The sequence below is a fragment of the Macrobrachium rosenbergii genome, chromosome 21, assembly GCF_040412425.1.
Source record: "Macrobrachium rosenbergii isolate ZJJX-2024 chromosome 21, ASM4041242v1, whole genome shotgun sequence".
Lineage (NCBI taxonomy): Eukaryota > Metazoa > Arthropoda > Malacostraca > Decapoda > Palaemonidae > Macrobrachium > Macrobrachium rosenbergii.
In genome coordinates, this window is record NC_089761.1 from 71,080,476 (window position 1) to 71,101,066 (window position 20,591).

At 38.6% G+C, this 20,591-nt stretch overlaps 1 protein-coding gene across 1 annotated transcript in view; it reads left to right on the forward strand.

Moving 5' to 3' along the window:
* The window catches only part of LOC136849552 (general transcription factor 3C polypeptide 1), a 1,135,756-nt gene extending 1,118,054 nt beyond the window's left edge, over positions 1-17,702 (forward strand). Inside the window, 1 exon segment of the mRNA XM_067122889.1 lies at positions 17,451-17,702. Within this exon segment, the coding sequence (XP_066978990.1) occupies positions 17,451-17,581 (131 nt within the window). The 3' untranslated portion in view covers positions 17,582-17,702.
* Positions 17,703-20,591: the final 2,889 nt, after the last annotated feature.

Below are 20,591 nucleotides of genomic sequence, written 5' to 3' on the forward strand. Positions count from 1 at the left end.
CATGTTAAGGCATTTGAACATGGCAACGAGAGCGGTACAGTAGGGCTGCATGAGTAGTTTACCTTATTCAAGCTCAATGCAGGCGACCACAATTAATGTCATGCTGTAATGGGCTGCTACTTCTCCGTGACTTTTGCCCTCTCTTAACAAAACAATCATGTCTACAGTACTTTCTTCTCATCAGTCATTACAGTAATTGTAGGCTATTGGCCAGAGGCCTTAGAAGAAGCAGAGCATTCAGAGGACATCATAATGCACGATTTCAACAAATATTTTTAGGCCATAGTACTGTACATGCAAAACACACAAACTTGAGATAGCAATAAAACGGGTTATATTGGGTCATTTGCCGATAATTTGCTGCTAAGGTATACTCATGGTACTACTGGTTGCTCGTACATGTACTGAAACTGATCTTCTGTGCATATAGTACGTATATTTTATAAAATGTTTTGTTGTAGGATGATTTTTAAATATTACATACAAAAAGTGTTTTAGGATGATACACAGTACAGTACAGTACTACGGGTAGTACGTAGAGCATATCTAAAATGTGTAAGACAACAGGAATACTGCAGGGTACGTATGTTTACATCTGCGGTACGTAGCATTTTCATGTTTGTGCTAAGTATATATTAATGACTACTGTAAGTACAAATTTTAAGTTGAAAAACGATTTACTAATTTTCAAATATTACAGTACTGTAATATATTAACGTAAACACAGCAAAATTTCAATAACATATATTTGTTTTTCTTAAAAGTGCTTCACCCAAGCCACCTATCTGCAAATATAAAGAAATTGCGATGCTGGACGCTGTGTACCCAGGACCAGTGACACTCAACACACTATTGGCTGTCATCTGCAAAGCAGCCAATCCAGAAGCACCATTCATTTTCCTTGGCACTCATTGGCTGTTCACTTGGCGCTGATTGGCTGAACATTCACAACCAACTTGCGAACACAGAATTCTGGGAGACCACCCCACGGCATCCTCCTCAGATTGTGCGTATAGTTCGCAGCATCTTACCATGTGAAACGGTGCGTCTGTCCGTTTTGATTTTTTATCTTTGTGCATCAGCGGTATTCGGCCCTAAAATGCCTCCTAAAAAACGCCCTGCTCCTTCAAAGCCTTCTGGCAAAGAGTCTGAAAGAAAGAAGACTGTTATGAAACTCAAGGAGAAGGTGAAACTTCTTGACATGTTAAAGGAGGGCAAAAGTTTTGCCGCGGTTGGCCGCCATTTCAGTGTTAATGAGAGCACAGTGAGATATATCAAGAAGAAAGAGGCGGAGATACGCAAGTCTGTGAGTATGAGCTACTTCCGGTGGTGCAAAGACAGTTCTTATTGACAGTGCGGGATAAAACAATCGTGAAAATGGAATCTGCGCTGGCAATCTGGATAAAGGACTGCCGGAAGAAAAACGTGCCCCTCGACTCCAACACCATTTGCGAGAAAGCGCGACAACTCTACCAGCAGTTATCAACTGCTAAGGAAGGCGACAATGTAGTACAGGCAAAGGAAGGCGTTGAAGAAGGCGAATTAAAATTTTTAGGCTTTGATGAACCAGCAGAAGACGAAGAGGGGGAGGAGCCCCAAGCAGGACCATCATCAGTGCCTCAAGGTTTCCAGGCCAGCAAGGGGTGGTTCCACTGATTTCAAAAGCAGTTCCACCTAAAGTCTGTTACTCTGCATGGGGAATCACCATCTGGTGACATTGAAGCAGCCGCGAAATATCCGGAGGCCTTCAAGAAGATCATCGAGGAGAAGGGCTACCATCCAGAACAGGTGTTCAATATGAATGAGACTGGCCTGTTCTGGAAGAAGATGCCTTCCCGGACATACCTTATGAAGGACGAAGCTAAAGCCTCCGGATTCAAGGCCCAGAACGATAGGGTTACCCTCATCATGTGTGGGAATGCAGCTGGTTTCATGCTTAAACCAGGCCTCATTTACGAGGCTGCAAACCCCAGGGCCCTCAAGAATAAGAACAAGGCATTGCTTCCTGTGTTCTGGATGCATAACCCTAAGGCCTGGATCACCAAAGTCCTCACAGAGTACTGGTTCCATACCTGAACGACTTGGCCATGGAGTTCAAGGTGTTGCTGATTATGGATAATGCTGGTGGCCACCCTCTTGATCTTTCTTACAAGGGAGTCAGTTTGAGTTCCTCCCCTCCCAACACCGCCTCTCTCCTCCAGCCTATGGACTGGGGTGTGATCCATGCCTTCAAGGCACTCTATGCCGGGAACTCCCTCCAGCACCTTGTAAACGCAATGGACAGTGACAGTGAATTTATGCTAAAAGAATATTGGCATAAATTCGACTATGTATGTCTGAGCATCATCATCCGATCACTGAATGACATGAAGAAGGAGACCCTGAACGCATGCTGGAACAAGTTGTGGCCAGAGTGTGTTCATGATTACAGGGGCTTCTCTCCTGAAGAAATTCAACATTCGGCCATTAATAAAGCTGTCCAGTTAGCGAGGATTCTAGGTGGGGAGGGCTTCGAGGACATCACCGAGGATGAAATCGGCACCCTTATTGATGCTCTCTCTGACCCCCTGACGGACCAGGATTTGGAAGAGTTGACGAAGTCTGCCAGTGAGGAAGAAGATATGCCAGGTTCAGGGGAGGAGCAGGAGGAAGAGGAGATCGGCCTGACTTTGGAACGTCTGTCCCACATTAAGAGAATGATTAAGGATACGGAGGAGTATGTTCCAACATGGGATCCTTTTATGGAACGATCCTTAAAGTTTTCAAACATGCTTGATTCAGCATGGGAGCCCTATAATCAAACCCTCATCACCATGAAAAAGCAGCGACAGCAGCTGCCTATCACCATGTTCATCAAACGGACAAAGAAGGCCCCTCCAAAGCCTCCCAAATCACCCGAAGTAGTGCTTCTCGAATTGCCTGAAGAAGTGCCTCCCCAATCGCCTGAAGTAGTGCCCCTCAAATCGCCTGAAGAAGTGCCTCCCCAATCGCCTGAAGTTGTGCCTCCCAAATCAACTGAAGAAGTGCCTCCCGAAGCGCCTCCTGAAGGTGAAGAGGCACCCTCAGATGAGTTATAACTCCCTGCTTTGCAGTGCAGTCATATCTTCATCATCATTCATTGCACTGCACAGCTATTTCATCATCATCATCTTTAATCAACATTCATCTCTGGTGAGTACCCGTGTGATTTACGTATGTAGTAATCTTAATATATAAGTACAGCAGTATGAAATATTTTAAAATGTGCATAAATTTTTAAAAATTTTTGTCTCTTCAGAATTACGTATACGTAAATACCAATGTTCCCCCCAAAAAGAAAACGGGATGGCTTATAACTGTATGAAAGAAAATGTGTAGCTGAATACGTAGGGGGGACTGGATTATTTTCACCTACAGCTGTAAGCCATACAGTACATACATATAAATGTAATGATAAAATGATTAAGATGGCTTGGAAATTATATTAACCCTTAAACGCCGACTGGACGTATCATACGTCGACTAAAATTGTCTGTTGGGTACCAAGTGGACGTACCGTACGTCGACTACAAAAAATTTCAACCTTCGGTCAACTTTGACTCGACCGAAATGGTAAAAAACGCAATTGTGTTTTCAAAACTCTTACATTCTAGTAATATTCAATCATTTACCTTCCATTTTGCAAACAAATTAAAGTTCTAGCACAATATTTCAATTTATGGTGAATTTTTAAAAAAAAGTTTCATGTCCGCGCGGTAACTCGGCCGAAAATTTCAGAAATTCTTTCGTCATTTTGTTGTAATTTTTGCACTGTTTTATATCAGCCGTTACATAAAGTTTTATATATGAAAATGTGCACAATTTCATGTAAAATACAACCCATGGTTGTAGCTTTTATCAGTTTGGAAATATTTTCATATAAATCACGATAAGTGCCAAAATTTCAACCTTCAGTCAACTTTGACTGGACCGAAATGGTCGAAAAACGCAATTGTAAGCTAAAACTCTTACATTCTAGTAATATTCAATCATTTACCTTCATTTTGCAACAAATTGCTTCATACAATATTTCGATTTATGGTGAATTTGAAAAAACTTTTTCCTCTTACATTCACAGCCAGAAATCTTCTTTTCTACAGAATGTTGTCGTGAATGTTTGGTAACTGCTTATATTAGTCGTTAAGCATAAAGTTTCTTATATATGGAAATGTGCAATTTCATGTAGAATACAACAGAAAATAACTCATGGTTGTAGCTTTTATCAGTTTTTAAATATTTTCATATAAATCACTTATAACTGCTAATAAGTCGTCAACTTTAACTCGACCGAAATGGTAAAAAAACGCAATTATAAGCTAAAACTTACATTCTAGTAATATTCAATCATGTACACTCGGCAAGAAAAGTGAGGATACAGTTTTTTTAAATCTTCGGACATATAGTGCTAAATAATGAGACATCTGGCAACTTTAGAAAGGGGTGGAGCTTCAGTTTTATTGTGTTTGTTTTTTGCTTGACCTCCTATAACTTTCAATCATATTCTACGGTTCTGAAATCATTGATACTTAAATACAGTAGTAAGCTTTAAGTATTCGTTCAAGTGACTTAGACAGTCTGAGCAAAATAAACATTTTTCCACATAACCTACTTAAGTAACCTTGCACATATGAATTTATGACACCACAATGAACTTAAATGCGTGCATAATCGAAACGCCGATCTTCCATAATGAAATCAAAAGTTAAATTTGATTATGTCCAACAAAAACTTGGGGAACAATAAAGGAACGAATGCAGTGTCATGGCAGGAGAGAGAGAGAGAGAGAGTTGCTGTTGTGTGCTTCCAGGCCTATATGTAGAGCTACTTATTTCATTTTTTTTCTTTTAGAGATTGAGCAATACTATATTTGTATAGTATGTTTTAGCAATGGAGAGAGAGAGAGAGACACACACACAGAGAGAGTTGCTGTTGTGTAAGCCTAGGCCTACATGTAGAGCTACTCATTTCATTATTTTTTTTTCTTTTAGAGATTGTTTCTATACTATATTTGTACAAATATACTTTAGCAATGGAGAGAGAGAGAGAGAGAGAGAGAGAGAGAGAGAGAGAGAGAGAGAGAGAGAGAGAGAGACTATGGCAACGTTAAGAAACATCCAGTTACTTGTGTTTTCGCGTCAGTTATCGCTGCATTCGCACATCATAGAGAACGCTTCTTGTGATTTAAATAGATTGGTCAATCTGCCCTATTGTGACAACATTTACTGCCATTACCTTCAGCTGACCTTTAACAGTGTGAAATACAAATATGAATCTTGTAAATTTAAAGAAATTATCATTACCTCGCATGATGATGCAATAATAAGCCTGTTCATAACGGAAAACGAGCAAATATTGCCGTTCTGATAAATAGTACTACACCAAGATATCCACACACTATCTTTTAGGATCCTAAGAACGAAGTCATTTGAGAAATTCTGATTACTTCGACATGCATGGTGTTTTACATCTGAACGTTTTTGTTGTGCAGATTTAACATATATGATATAATTTGCATTGTATTTTCATATTCTAGAGTAAATTTACTGAGATTATGTGTTTTCTGTAAGAAAAAAATTAAAATTCGATGAACGAAATCTAAAGAAAACTGTATCTTCACTTTTCTTGCCGAGTGTACCTTCATTTTGCAACAAACTGGAAGTCTCTAGCACAATATTTCGATTTATGGTGAATTTCTAAAAAAAAAAAACTTTTTCCTGGCCGCCTGGCGCCGCTGCAACTCGCTTCTAACATCTCAGAAATTCTTTCACACGCTGTCAGTACGTTTGCATCGTTTACATTAGTCGTTACATAAACTTTTATATATATGAAAATGTGCACAATTTCATGTAGAATACAACAGAAAATAACTCATGGTTGTAGCTTTTATCAGTTTAAGCATTTTCACATAAATCACTTATAACTGCCAAAATTTCAACTTCAGTCAACTTTAACCTCGACCAATGGTCGAAAACGCACTAAAGCAAAACTCTACATTCTAGTAATATTCAATCATTTACCTTCATTTTGCAATAAATTGGAAGTCTCTAGTACAATTTTTCGATTTATGGTGAATTTTTGAAAAACATTTTTCTTACGTGACAGCGCTAAAAACTTGGCCTAACATCTCAGAAATTCTTTCACGCTGTCAATGTTTGCACCGTTTATATTAGTCGTTATACAAACTTTTATATATGAACATGTGCGCAATCATGTAGAATACAACAGAAAACAATTCATGGTTGTAGCTGATCAGTTTTGAAATATTTTCATATAAATCACTTATAACAGAAAATTTACTGGGTCAATGGTCGAAAACTGCAATTGTAAGCTAAAACACTTACAGTCTAGTAAGACCAATCAATTAGCTTCATTTTTTCAACAAACGGGAAGTCTTCTAGCACAATATTTCGATTTGATCGTGAATTTTTGAAAAATTCTTAAGGTCTGCAAGACATTTAATTCATGCATCATTTTGTGATAATATTTTCTCTGTGTTGCTTTGATCGTTTTACAATTTGTTATATACCAAAATCATCGCAATTTAGTGTACAATACAAAGAAAAAAAAAATAACCCGTTAGCTTTAACCGTTTTGCTCACAGCGCGATTTGTATAAAATTATATATGAAAATTCTTTTTTGTGCTGTCATATATTTCAATATTTATATATGATAATGATATTTTTTTCATTTCTGATGGTTGCATACTAAACTTCAGGCAATGACAAAAAAAGGAGCCAAAAATGAACTCTTAATCTTAAAAACTAAGTGTGCTGTGATTTTTTGAAAAAAACATTTTTTCCGCTTCGGCGCTAACTCCCGAACGCCGCCAGCATATGGGAGACATTTTTGTAAATAGAGGCTCGGCGTTAGAGGGTTAATAGTATAATTTCAAAGATTAAATACAGTAATAAGGTAATAGTTTAATTTATATTTGATGTAGGCTGGTATTTTTAGGCATACTTTAGTGTTTGACCCTTCATAGTAGATAGGTATAAGCATTTTTAGAGGGGCATTGTAAGCATTCGCAGATTTGACCTATTCGCGGCGGGGTGTGGGACGTATCTCCCGCAAATACGGGGGGTTCACTGTACAGTAATAAGGTAATAGTGTTTGGTGTTTAACCTTTCATGGTAGACAGGTACAAATATAGTAATGGAGGGGACTTCCCTTTGAAGACCCTCCTGTTTGGTAAAGATGGAATGGGAGTGCTAATCAGAACTCGTCTCCATTTTTTTGGTTTATTTTCTATCTTAGTACAAAGTATCGTGTGTCATGGCTCACAATCTCATACGCTTGAATCCTGAGTGGTGATTCAGATTACGCCTCGCTTAAGTGCTGCTACACACATAAGTGCACGCATTACATTTTAAAACACAAATGTGAATTAAAGTTTGAATAGCATAAGTAATGATCAAATCGGTTACGATAAATAAGGGATTTTGACAAAGGAAAAATCTATTTCTGAGGAAGGCCCCATGTCACCCGGTGAAATTCCATACTAACACGAATTTCTAGGTATAAAATGCTAGATATACCAGAGAAAAGAGTTTTCAGGAATGCTGTTATTAATTTAGATCGAGCGTCTTCCTAAGGAAGACGCCGGTATAACCAAGGGTGAGTGAAAGGATCACAACCACAGAGCTACACTCGATAGATATCCCCATGTCAAAACCCCCGGAAGAGAGCAGTGAGCCGCGACAGCCCTCACGCACAGGTATGCCCGCTCAGGCCGGGCGACACCAGCGCCACCTGCTACCTCATTCTCCAGACTAGCACCACCCCAGGCTTGGCATGCAGGCAGGGGGAGCAGAAGCCACTTTGAGGGAACACAGGACGGGCCTTCTCAGAAATAGATTTTTCCTTTGTCAAATCCCTTTCTGGAGTCCAGCCTGTCAGCCGGTGAAATAGTGATAGAGAATCATGCCAAGACTGCAAACTACAAGGAAACATAAGGTGATCTTGGAAGAAAAACACAAGCTATGGAACGGATTTAATGAGAATATCTCTGTCTACGAAAAAATGAATATTAACATGAAAATACAGTAATACGACCTTGCAAGTAGAATACAAAGTCCATACACCAAACAATATGGCAGGCAAAATACATTAAAAATACTTAAGATTATAAGGAGAATACAAACTTATAACTAAACATAAGAGAGACATCACAACACGAGAAAATCTTATGGGGTACATGGAGCAAAATAAAAAACAGCCCAGTACCCCTAAGACAATCCAAAAATTACAGCATGTCAAAATACAGTCCCCAAAAGATAATAAAAAGACAGTAATAATATCAATATGAGGAGCAAGGCAGTGAGGCATGATCATCCAGAAGGGCAGGCAGAGGAAGTAAATGAGGCAGGCGAAGGGGGAGGGGCTGATAAAGGATACTCAAGGTGGGGAACGACACTCCCACAGCCACTGTAGAAAATTTCAGGGCTGGAGTGATTTAAATAATGGCGTTTAAATACTCTAGAGGTGATTTCCATCCTGCATATTTGGTAAGTTCTGAAAATCCATATTATGAAAAAATAATTAGTGGAAGTAGGTACCGTACCTGGATATCATGAACCTTAGGGACTGAATCAAGTTAGCTTGTTTAATGAAATACAGAATTTGTTGCCTAATTGCTTTGGAAAGAGTTCCACCTTTCTCTGATAAAAAGAGGACCCGACTTACACTGTGGAGTTCTTAAAAGGTAAGACTTTAAGGTATAGACTGGGCATAAGGACTGGTCCTGTGGAAGGGCACCACCTTCCAAGGAGACCACCTGTCTTGAGGGTCCTCATTTTTAGCTAAAAATCTATGGTCAGGAGAAAGGAGGGCTTCTCCGGACGGGAGGAAACTAACAAAATCATCACCTCTAGAGAGAGCCGACAGCTCTGAAATTCTGGCACCTGAAGCCAAGCTAATAAGAAATAAAGTTTCTCCTTAACAGATCCAAAATAAGTGCATTGAGAGTTGTCAATCTCAGATGCTAACTTAAGCATCATTGAGGAACCACTGCAACAGAATGTGCAATGACATGGTTCCCAGACGAGCGCATGCTCTAGGAATAGATGGCGCAAGAATCTGTAAGGTCAATTTTAAAACCATATAAGAATACTCTTTCTTCAGGGCTGACTTAGCTGTGGTAATAGTGGCCGGGCAAGCGTTTTTTCAAACAATGATCTGCTAGTTGCACCAGGTTAGTTTATTTGGGCTTCAGATGTCTTCTCAAAAAAGAGGCCAATTCTCTTGACTGCTTGTTTAATGTCTGGAGGGCAGAATCTCTCTTGTCTGATTCTAAAAACAGAGTGTTAACGGGTCAATGCTTGCTCTCTTTGAGCTGCGAACTTTATAAACCATAAAACTAGGTATTCTGAATTCTTGAGGAAGCTGACAGTCTTGGTTTGTACTGTTTGGGTCAGGTTTGGGATTGGGAATCAGAGACTCCGCAACCCGGTTCCTGAAGAAGAGGGAACCACCGTTTTTCGGCCAATAAGGGGCTACCAGGCCAGCTGACCCCTGAATGACCTGAGTTTGTGCAGTACTTTCAACAGCAAGTTTATTGTGAAACAGGTAATCTTTCTCCCAATTGTTCCAGTCTGTCATTAAGGTCCGCGGGTATACGCCGAGGATCCAGGTTCGGGCCACATAACAGGGAAGTTTAGTTGTCCGTCAACAGATCCACTTGGAGACCCGAACCCGCAAGTAAAATCCAATTGAAAGATTCTCCATTCAGAGACCACCTCGCCCCAACGGAGTGGTTCCTGACAGGGAATCCGGCCAATTAATGCTCCGCACTTCGCCAGGTGGTGGCTGACAGATGCCAGCTGTGCTTGTTCGGGCCAGGGGAGAAAATAGCTACCATAATCTGGTTTACGCGACCTGATTTGGAGCCGCCCCTGTTGATGCAATGAACTACCACGGCGCTGTCCAACACCAGTCTGATATGAATCCGGCTGGGGGGCCGGATTTTCTTTAAGGTTAGAAATACTGCCATAGCTTCCAAGGTGTTTATATGGAACCGTTGAAACCTTGTAGTCCACGTTCCTTGTACTTTTTGTTTTGGCGAATACCCTCCCCAGCCGCTTAATTGAGGCATCCGCAGAATCATCAGCGCCGAGGAGGGAACTGAAGTGACTGTTCGGACAGCCACTGACTGTGGACCAAGGCCGCAGGTCTCGCCTCTTTAAAATCCGGGGGGATGGAGTGAGACCTTGTCTCTGAGCCTGACATTGGCTCGACTGCCACACCTGCTTATGTCTTTTAATTTTGCTTTTAAGACTTATGGTCCGTCACTGAAGCAAATTGAAGGGAACCGAGATCTTGGTTCCGCGGATGCTGCTTTGTTTCAGAATTTCCTGGTAAGGAAGCATCTCTTCCGCTTGGGAGGTGGAGGGTTAACGGGTAATGGTGACAGATCCCACTGGAGACCCAGCCACTGAAACCGACCGGAGTCAGGCGGACTTCTGTTCAGTTGAAAACCTAACTAATTTGGTGGAAGTTGATGACCATACGTGGCCTTCCGGCATTTCCTAGAACTGTTATGCCAAAATTATCCAATCGCCTAGGCACGCTTGCTAGGATATCCTCGACCGAGCTGCTGAACTACCGTGGTCCGCCAGCTGGTAAATATCCTGGGTGCAATATTTAGACCGAAAGGCATGACCTGCGAGTAGGCTTGATTCCTCGAAGTCTGAAACCCAGGAATGGAGAGAAGCTCCACGCGAACCGACGATAGTAAGCTGCTTTGAAAGATCGATAGAGGTGGTGACGCCCACGAAGTAGAGTCCGTGACTATATCGTGAACCTTTCTCTACGCTACTGCGTCTTGGTTTTATCATAGTTAAACAGATACAGATATAATATTTAATACATATTGCTCTGCCACGCCCTTGGATGCTCCGGCAGACAACCAGGGACAAGCAAAAAGCGGACATGCGTATTACTACAACCAAATTACAGATGGAGGAGCTCACAGGACATGTTACTGTTAGAAACTGAACGAGACCACACGACAAAAAAATGCAAGAAACATATATGATAAGAATGTTCACAAAGTACAGCCGTTTAAAACTATACTAAAAAAAAAAATTGGCAGTTCAACCGACTGCAACCAAATAAGTATTGACCACTGAAGGTTTAACTAAATATATACTGAACAAAATAAACTTCTACCCAAACCAAAGTAAATAAGAGGGTTCATAAATTCAGCGTGTTGCAATAACAACACCAAACATTATGCAAGGACACGGATATGTTACCAAAAATATCAGAACCCTTTGTTGTTGAAATATGTGCAACAAAACAAGTGTAATATAATTCATCATAAGGAAGACACATATATAATAAGATAAAAGGGTACACATGGTATGTAAATCATAATTGGTCAAATCTTTAAGCATACACTAAGATATGGTTTTGTCCACAAGATACATAGATACATAAACACATTTAATGTACTTTATCTTCCTAATAGTGGAAAGTTCTTGACCTGTCAAACTACATCCAGACAACCCACACACTATGACAACTCTGTTCCTTCAAAAATCAATTCTACATCACTGCCCAAAGAGAATGCTAACCCGTGTGGCCACCACGAGGTTAGGTAAACCGAAAGACCGGTCGACTAAACACAGCACTCCTGTCTCCTGCCGGCTAATGAAGAGTTAGAGGAATTTATTTCTGGTGATAGAAATTTATTTCTCGGTATAATGTGGTTTGGATTCCACAATAAGCTGTAGGTCCCGTTGCTAGGTAACCAGTTGGTTCTTAGCCACGTAAAATAAGTCTAATCCTTCGGGCCAGCCCTAGGAGAGCTGTTAATCAGCTAGTGGTCTGGTAAAACTAAGGTATACTTTGGCCAGTAAAGTCAGACAGTCCAACTTTTCGGACAAACGCTACGTCACTGTGCCGATTCCGTCGAATATGAAGACCCAAAACCACAATGGCACCTATGAAAGCTGTCAGCAGTGCTAAGGTACCCAGAACCGGTAATACTAGGTCTGTGTGGATGCCAGTTTCGTGAAATTGGACGACTGGTTCCCCTGCGCCAGTAACGTTGTGTAGACCACTAGTGAAAACTGGCATTTCCACTGTAACAGTTGTGAAATCCCATGAGTCAAAGTCGTAGGTCCAAAGCTCTTGTAGTTCTTCGAAGTGGTGTTGCAACCATCCACAAGCAGACCAATACTGGTTTTCAGCATGGAGCCCCTTGGACAGGACATCTGGAACTCATTCCACCCGTAGAGAATTGTTGAGCCATTGGTTAGCCTGTGTAAGTATGTATCAGCTTCAAAATCATGATAACCAGCCAGGTAATGATCTTCTCCCACTAAGAAAGTCCCGTTAAGAACTAATTGCAGTAGACAAGAACGAGCGTTAACGTCTTTGGAAAACAAATGAGTCTACTGAGCAGATCTTAGAATTTAGAGAATTGATGCAGTTCAGTGTATGTTTGTCATCGTCATGTACGACTGCGTATATGTTCTCAGACCTAGACAGCAAAACTAATGCCCTATAATTGGATACCTTTGGAACTGTGGAAGCCCCAAATCTAGTAGGAAAAGGTTGCAAAACGTAGGACTCCCAAGGATCGGAAGGATTACCCTGTTCAACCTTCACAGAAATTAAACTATAGTAAAAGTCAAGTCTGTGCGGTTCAACAAACGGTTTCCAACCCATTCTATCACGAGCATTATAGATAATCTGCATCAAGTCCTTTACAGGCAACAAATGTGGTGATAAAACTCCTTTGACTGCCGAAGTTACGGCTTCAATATAATCCTTAGTGTTCTCTTCAGAAGTTATATTATCATACATCTGGGATATTTTCGTATAGTAATAAGACAAAGTCGTTACCAACAACTGAGTATCACCCATGCCTTGTAAAAGACTCGTAGCATCATTTAATTCATCTACTAAACTACTAATAGTCTGTAACTGTTTATGTAACTGAGATGTGATCATGTCCTGTTCATAGTTAAGCAGCTCAAGTTTATGTTTTTCAGCTCTTAACCTAACCATGTTAGCTAATCCAAGACCTATACCAACTACTGAACCAAAGACACCTAAACCACTAAGTGCAGCAAACAAAAACGAGTTCCTACGTTCTACTACATCATGTGGGATAGACCATTTCAACAGCTCATTTACTTTAACTCTTGTGTCTACTAACTTAACATTAACTTCTCTAAACAAAAGTTCAGCCACGTCATAAATGGGTGAAATAGGTCCTGTGTGATTAAGAGTAAAATGCTTTTTCCCTATGGATTCTAAATTCTCCTGAAACAAAACCAAGTCTTCATGCAACCTAAGTACATTATCCTCGGTTAGGAGGATTGCGTCCATAGTCACTTCCATCACTAAAGACTTGGTGTACAAAAAGAAGTCTAGGGTCTTTTCAACTATTGTCCCAGGCCCTAACGAAAAAGTGGAACTTCCCCATGGAAAAGCGATCGTGCCTGAGGTACACATAAAATTATGAAGACATAAACAGGCTTCATGACTGGAACTGCAAAATAAGAACAACTTTTAGAAGCATTCCAAGAAAGATAAACACAATAATTTGCTAAATGAAAAATAAAGAAAATAAAGGTAAATTCTAAGGAAAACAGTACAACATAAATAAACAAGGATTTTAGTTAATAACAGTGCGTATCCACAGTACTACGCGCGTATTTGCGAAATATTGACTACTCTTTCATCATTTGGATTGCTTAAATTCCTGATTTTCAACCTAATGGCTAACAACAACTCAAGAACTTGAAATGGACCTTCAAAAATTGGTGTTAATTTATAGTTTGATCCTTTCCTTACATTAACCTTTACATAAACTCTGTCACCAACTGCACAAGGTTTATAAGTTTTTGCCATTTTGTCATGATCCCTTTTCATAACAACATTAGCATCTGATGATTGTTTATAAAGTATGTCAAACCTCACTCTGATGACATCAACAGCATTCTTAATGGGTAAGGTATAGCTTCTGTGGAATTCAGCACATCAAAAGGTGACGTCATTCTGATTCCATAAACAGCTTCGTAAGGAGATATCTTTATTGACAAATGATAAGAAGTATTAATTGTACACACTACTGTTGGAATTGCTAAATCCCAGTTAGGATCCATACCACCTATGGTAACCTTTAGTATATCCAAGATTTTACAGTTCACCCTTTCTACCAAACCGTTAGATTCCGGATGATAGACCAAAGTATTAATCTTTTTTATATCTAAGAATGAAAGACCAAAGTATTAATCTTTTTTATATCTAAGAATGAACACAAAGAAACTAGAAAAGCATTATTGAACTCACCACTTGAGTCTGATATTAAAACATTAGGTATACCATGCCGGCATATAAAACCATCATAAAAGACTCGAGCACACTCTTGTGCTGTTTTACTCTTCAAAGAAAAGATTTCTGCAAACCTTGTTAAAGCATCTATAGCAACCAACAGGTGTTTATTTCCCCTCTGAGTTTCATAGAACCCTGTAAGCAAATCTACATGCACCCTCTCAAACGGTTTGTGTGGTACGGGATAAGTACCCAAAGATAATGGTTTCTTAACATAACCTTTATTCTTACAACAGACCTCGCAAGATTTAATATAATTATGGATATCCACAGACATTGAAGACCAATAAAACATGTTCCGTGCTTTGGCTAGCATGATAGAGAAACCGGGGTGTGCATTCGATTTGTTTGTGCAACCATTTTACCATGATGGGTATCAGTTTCTTAGGTATAACTACCTGATTTGTGTTAATATGGAAGCTACTGCTAGTCTTCCGTGGAACGTTCCGACATAAGACATCATCTACTATTGAGTAATTCTCTGTTACACACTTTTTATATGCTTCAGTATTCTCATCTCCTTTTAGCATTTCTATTATTTGGCTTCATTTTTCGTCTTGCAATTGTTCTCTCAGCAGAACATCCAGCCTAAGTCATCTGCAGCATCACCTGATAATTCTGAGGTTATTTGATTCTCTGTAGTAACATTAACATCAACAGACTGTAACGTCAATATATCATCATCAAAACCAGAAGGATCATGTGTATGAGACGTCACTGGGTTCCTGGATAATGCATCAGCGATTATATTAGTCTTGCCAGGAATATACCCTATTTTAGCACCAAAATCTTGTAGTATCATATGCCATCTCGTCCTTTTGGGACTGAAATCAAAACCCTTAAAGAAGTCACAAAGAGGTTTGTGATCTGTCAATATATTAACCTCATAGCCATATATGATATATTTAATATTACATAAGGAATTGACAATGGCTAGGGCATCTTTGTCTATAACAGCATATTTGCTCTCAGCAGGTTTTAGCATTCTGGAATAGAATGCTATAGGGTGCAATTTATCATTTTTCCATTGTAGCAGGACACCACCTAACCCATAATCAGAGGCATCTGTAGCAATGTAAAATGGTTTATTATAATCTGGGAAAACCAAAATTGGTGAAGACAGTAATTTCTCCTTCAGGGTGTTAAAAGCTGACTGCTGTTGGACATCCCATTTAAAATCTGTTCTTTTTCTTATTAGATCAGTCAAAGGTCCTGCGATTACTGAATAATTATATATAAACTGCCTATAGTATCCAGCCATGCCCAGAAATTTTTGAACACCTTTCACTAAGGTGGGTTCAGGAAATCTCTCTATAGCTGAAATCTTGTCATATACCACCTTTAAATCATCTTTTGACACAACAAAACCTAAGTATACTAGTTCCTGTTTATAGAAGTCACATTTTGATAACTTTACCTTTAGGTTATAATGCCTCAACCTTTGGAAAACAAGCTCCAGTTTCTTAAGATGATCTTCAAGTGTATGTGAAAATATAACTAAATCATCCATACAGGCATGAAGGATGTCGCCTAACATATCTCCAAAAACCCAAATGGCATCCTTAAAAATTCAAAATGGCCCCTGGAGGTGCTAAATGCTGTATATTGTGTACTACTCTCCTCCAAAGGGATCTGATGGAAACCTCTTAACAGATCTAAATAAGTAAAATAAGAATATTGGCCTAAAACCGACAAAATATCAGTACAAGACACAGGAAATCTATCTGGGATAGTTTCCTCATTGAGTTTCCTGAAATCAACACAAATCCTCCAAGTACGATCTTTCTTGGGGACGACAATTAATGGAAAGTTATATGGACTGACAGATTTCTTTATTGCGCCTTCTTTAAGCATTTTCTCGACTTTCTCTGTTAGTTCATTTTGGAACTTCATGGGCAGTGTGTAGGAAGGAACATAAATGATCTTATTTGGATCCATCAACCTTATCTGATGTTTAATTACACTAGTTTTACCTAAGCAGCCACTGTTAGTAGTGAATACATCACTGTATTTTGTTAGTAACTCCTCAAATTTTTTCCAGACATCTATGTCTTTTATGTCCTCAACCAGCTTATCTTATATTGAATTTAAGGTAACGTTGTCACTTGTTAAGTGATCAGTTTATACTTCTGCTACTGACAAAATCCTATGATGATAGACCTCAACATCCATCAAGGGTGTGTTCTTACTTATTGTTAACTCTTTATTTAGGTGATTAAAAACTTCAGTCACAGCTTGGTGGTTGTTATCAACCGTGTAAAGCGCTTCAGTCGCAGATAAACCATGCTGGCCGCGTGGGTTAAGCGTCCACTGTAGTCCTGAGTTCTTGTCCTTCACTGGTTCGAGCCCACGAGACGACGAGCTTATTATCAGCTAAAAAATTCCCCTTCGGTAACATATATGAAAATATATTATTTCCGAGGTAGAGCAAATTGGATATTAAAGGACGTTTGTAGCTTACTGATTGTATATGAATCACGGTGATGATAAAAAGTCATATATACATATATATATATATATATATATATATATATATATATATATATATATATATATATATATATATATATATATATATATATATATATATACTGTATTTGCAGTAATATTTTACTTGTGTTTGTTGTACATTTTATTAATTTGGCTCTACAAATTTCAGGCCATTTTGGATTTATGTATGGGGAGGGCTTGTAAGCCTCCTTGAATAGTAAAGGACTGCCAGTGTAGTTGGTAGACTTTTTACTCTGGCATTATTTTTTCACTTTCTTAGGGTAACTGATATGAAATAAAAAAGGAAATCTTCCTTGGAATTCACTAATAATTTACTTCATAATATGCATGGCTCCTGAATAAAAGTATTCAGTTCTGGTTCAGTGACATAAAGGTGAATATAGATTATAGCTTAAACGTGTTAGTGTAATTCAAACATACCTTCTCTTTTTGAGCATTGCCATAAAAATTCAAACATACTTTCTCTTTTTGAGCATTGCCATAAAAAATATTCTTTAAGTCCTTAGCAATTATACAAGAACTTGTGTTTAATAGCTGATATTTTATAATACAAATATGTATGGTTTTTTTTCAGTGCCAGCAGACATCCATGATTGTGATGATGACTTGATATATGAACCAGCAGTTGATGCCATCATTAAAATGGCAATGTTTATTGGTGATAAAAAGTATTCACAAGATTTCCTTTCTGGAGATAGTAGGTGATGGAACTGAATATGGTGAATAGTATGTTGTTACAATTAAAATGGCCTTGTATTTCATAATGTTAATAAATGAGTCTCAGAGTTAGATATTTGTATTAGAATATTAAATTTACCAAAAGAAATATTGTTTTGATATCATGTAATTCTTCTCTTATTTATATTTTCCTTTATTCTGCAAAAGACATTGTAAACAATTATTTGTAATCATCAGAGCCCGAGATAATTTTGTTCTCTGCTCAGGAATGTTAGGTATTTTAACTACATACTGTTGAGTCTGTGAAGAGAGTTATTCATGGAGATTGTTTATAAGTATAGTTGATGTTTATACAACACCTCAAACCAAGATATACTGTTCATCATGTAAGGGTTAAATCATAGACTGGATGCTCAGAACACAATAGTACATTATCAAGATTTGATCTGCTTTTGGATACAATGCTCAGAGCACACTAGTCAATTGTTTTCTGTGATGGGAAGGTATAGTGATGCCAATCATGGAAACTGGTGTATGTATGGTGAACCTTTGTATTATTATGTACTTTTGTTTTATGGAATTGCTGGCAAACTTTCTCCATATTTACTGTGAACAATGTTGTTGTTTTGTGTACTGAAATAGCCTCCAAAAATGAGAAGTGCAGTATTGTAATGGAGAATCACCCTGATCTGGTATTGCCAGTCCTTAAGAAAATAGGATTATGGAAATAAATCAGTTGCCGGTGTTGATAAGAAACCTTAATGGAGGAATGCAAGATCACCACCTCCATTTTTTACGTTATAAAAACAGAGAATAACTGAATCCATCACTAACAATTTCAGCCACAACTCGGCGAAAAGCCAAGAATAAATCAAAATAAACCCAACCTTAGAATTTATTTGCCTCACATTTTGCCAAGGGAAATTCCTCTGGAGACCTGCTCAGTATAAAGAAGACTAAGTTGTTCCAATTCTTGGATTGGTGGCTCCCTCAGTGAAAGACTGCCCTGTAGAAGGAGTGTGATTTGAACATGGAATGTCAAAATATTGGAATCTCTTTTCCTTGGTTTGAACCAAAATTTCGTGCAACATTAGTAAGTGTAGGTATTTCAACCTTCACCAAAATATAATGCTCTGTAAAATATTGAAAGGCATCATAGCAAGAATTTTACTACTGTGATCATGCTGGCGCCATCCCTTCGGGTACAGTAGGGAGTGGACATTTGTGTCCAGTCTCACTGGAGTCACTAGTGGAAGCATGAACTTCACAAGAGGTAATATCATCTTTTTAAGATTGTAGGTTTTGAATTTAAAAAAATCTGATTTAGTTTTATTTATTTGCACTCCAACTTTATCATGATTGCATTTAAGGGTCTGAGCACTTTGCACTTACTGATGATTCCTATCACACCTATTGACCTCTGGCACTGATGTGGCTGCTGAAGATTGCACCCAAGTTGAAAATCTGAATTAGGTATAAACCAGATTTGCTGAACAGCAGCACCAATATATGGTAAATGTACCATGCTGTCGAATTTCTCAGATCCAGAGGTCTTTTATTCCTCACACTGTTGGGCTGCTGAACAGTCTCCCTTAGGATGCTGTGCAATTAGAACCTCAAAAGTTAAAGCAAAGATGCACTACATTACCACCTCAAAACATTCACCTTGTGCATATGAACTAAGTAAAACAGGTGATGCCATTAAATTAAACAGTGGAACTCTTCACACAGTTGAAGAGCATGTTATTTATAAAAACCGAAAGTCTGTTATGTAGACGACCATTTACCTGGTGGTCACCAGAACTTCACGTATAATACAATCTACGAGAACTGCATTAACTAGGTGCTGTAGAAACCTCAAAGCACAATTCCATCATGCAATAAGTGGCGCAGTGTTCAATTTAGTCAGTCCTTGTTACTTCTGTGAAAAAACTCCCTCTTTGTTGTATAGGCAAAAATTGACAAATCTTGATCCCAATCCCTTGACAAGGTGGGTGGCTTAGGTATCCTCCGCAGGGAGTGTAGAGTAGGGTACATCTCATCACCGCCAACTCATCGCCGCCAACTCATCACTGCCTACTCATCCCCGGCCCAACTCATCCATGGCCCAACTCATCCCTGGCCCAACTCATTCCCGGCAGTGATTAATGAAATTCAGTAAAAATTAAAAACACCTTTATTCAGAATCAAGTATGACTCTTTCATGACACTAAAAATAAATTAACACCATATAATTAAAGACAAAAAATCCATGAAAATATAGAAAAAAAAAACATTTATTTTATGTTATGAGAAATGCCTCTTAAATATTCAATGGGAGTCCTTTCATTAAAATTTTGGACAATTCTAAGAATGTGGGAATCAGTATCCCTGTACTTTTTTAATTTGGTGGGTGGTGAACTGTCTGCTATAAGTGATTCCAAATAAAAATCTCTACCTTTCTGAACTTTTTTTAAGTGCATTTATGAATTTCCAGAGTGTAGGATGTTCCACTCCTAATTCCATTTGTAATCTTCTGTTCGCTCCTTCTGCATGGTTGTTTGTTTTATCTTCATGATTCAAAGTTCGAAAATACAAATTCCACATTTCCAATGGAAAGAGTGGTGCACGTCTGCTATTTCCACGTCTGTTTAACCGACCTATATAATTGTCTTCAAGCCAGTTCAAGATTGGCACATGCTCTGGGGATAATTCATCAGCTAAGACATCAATATATGAATCAATATGATTGACAGGTACAAATGCAAGCGCCAGTATCATCTTTACTTGTAAAGAAAACTGGCTATCGTTATTATAGCGAGAACTTAGACCCAAAGCCGAAATGTGTTTTTGCATGTTTTGGCTAAGGTGAAAGAAGCACCCTTTTAGTTCGACTTGTGGAAAATTTTCCTTGATTGCCAAAAATGCTGCAATTTCAAAATCACATACAACTGATTTCAGGTTTACTGTTGGTTGACATTCTTTTATCATTTTAAATAGCCTTGAATATGTAACTTTCCGTTTGTTAGGTAATAGAGCATAAAGCACTGGAATGACA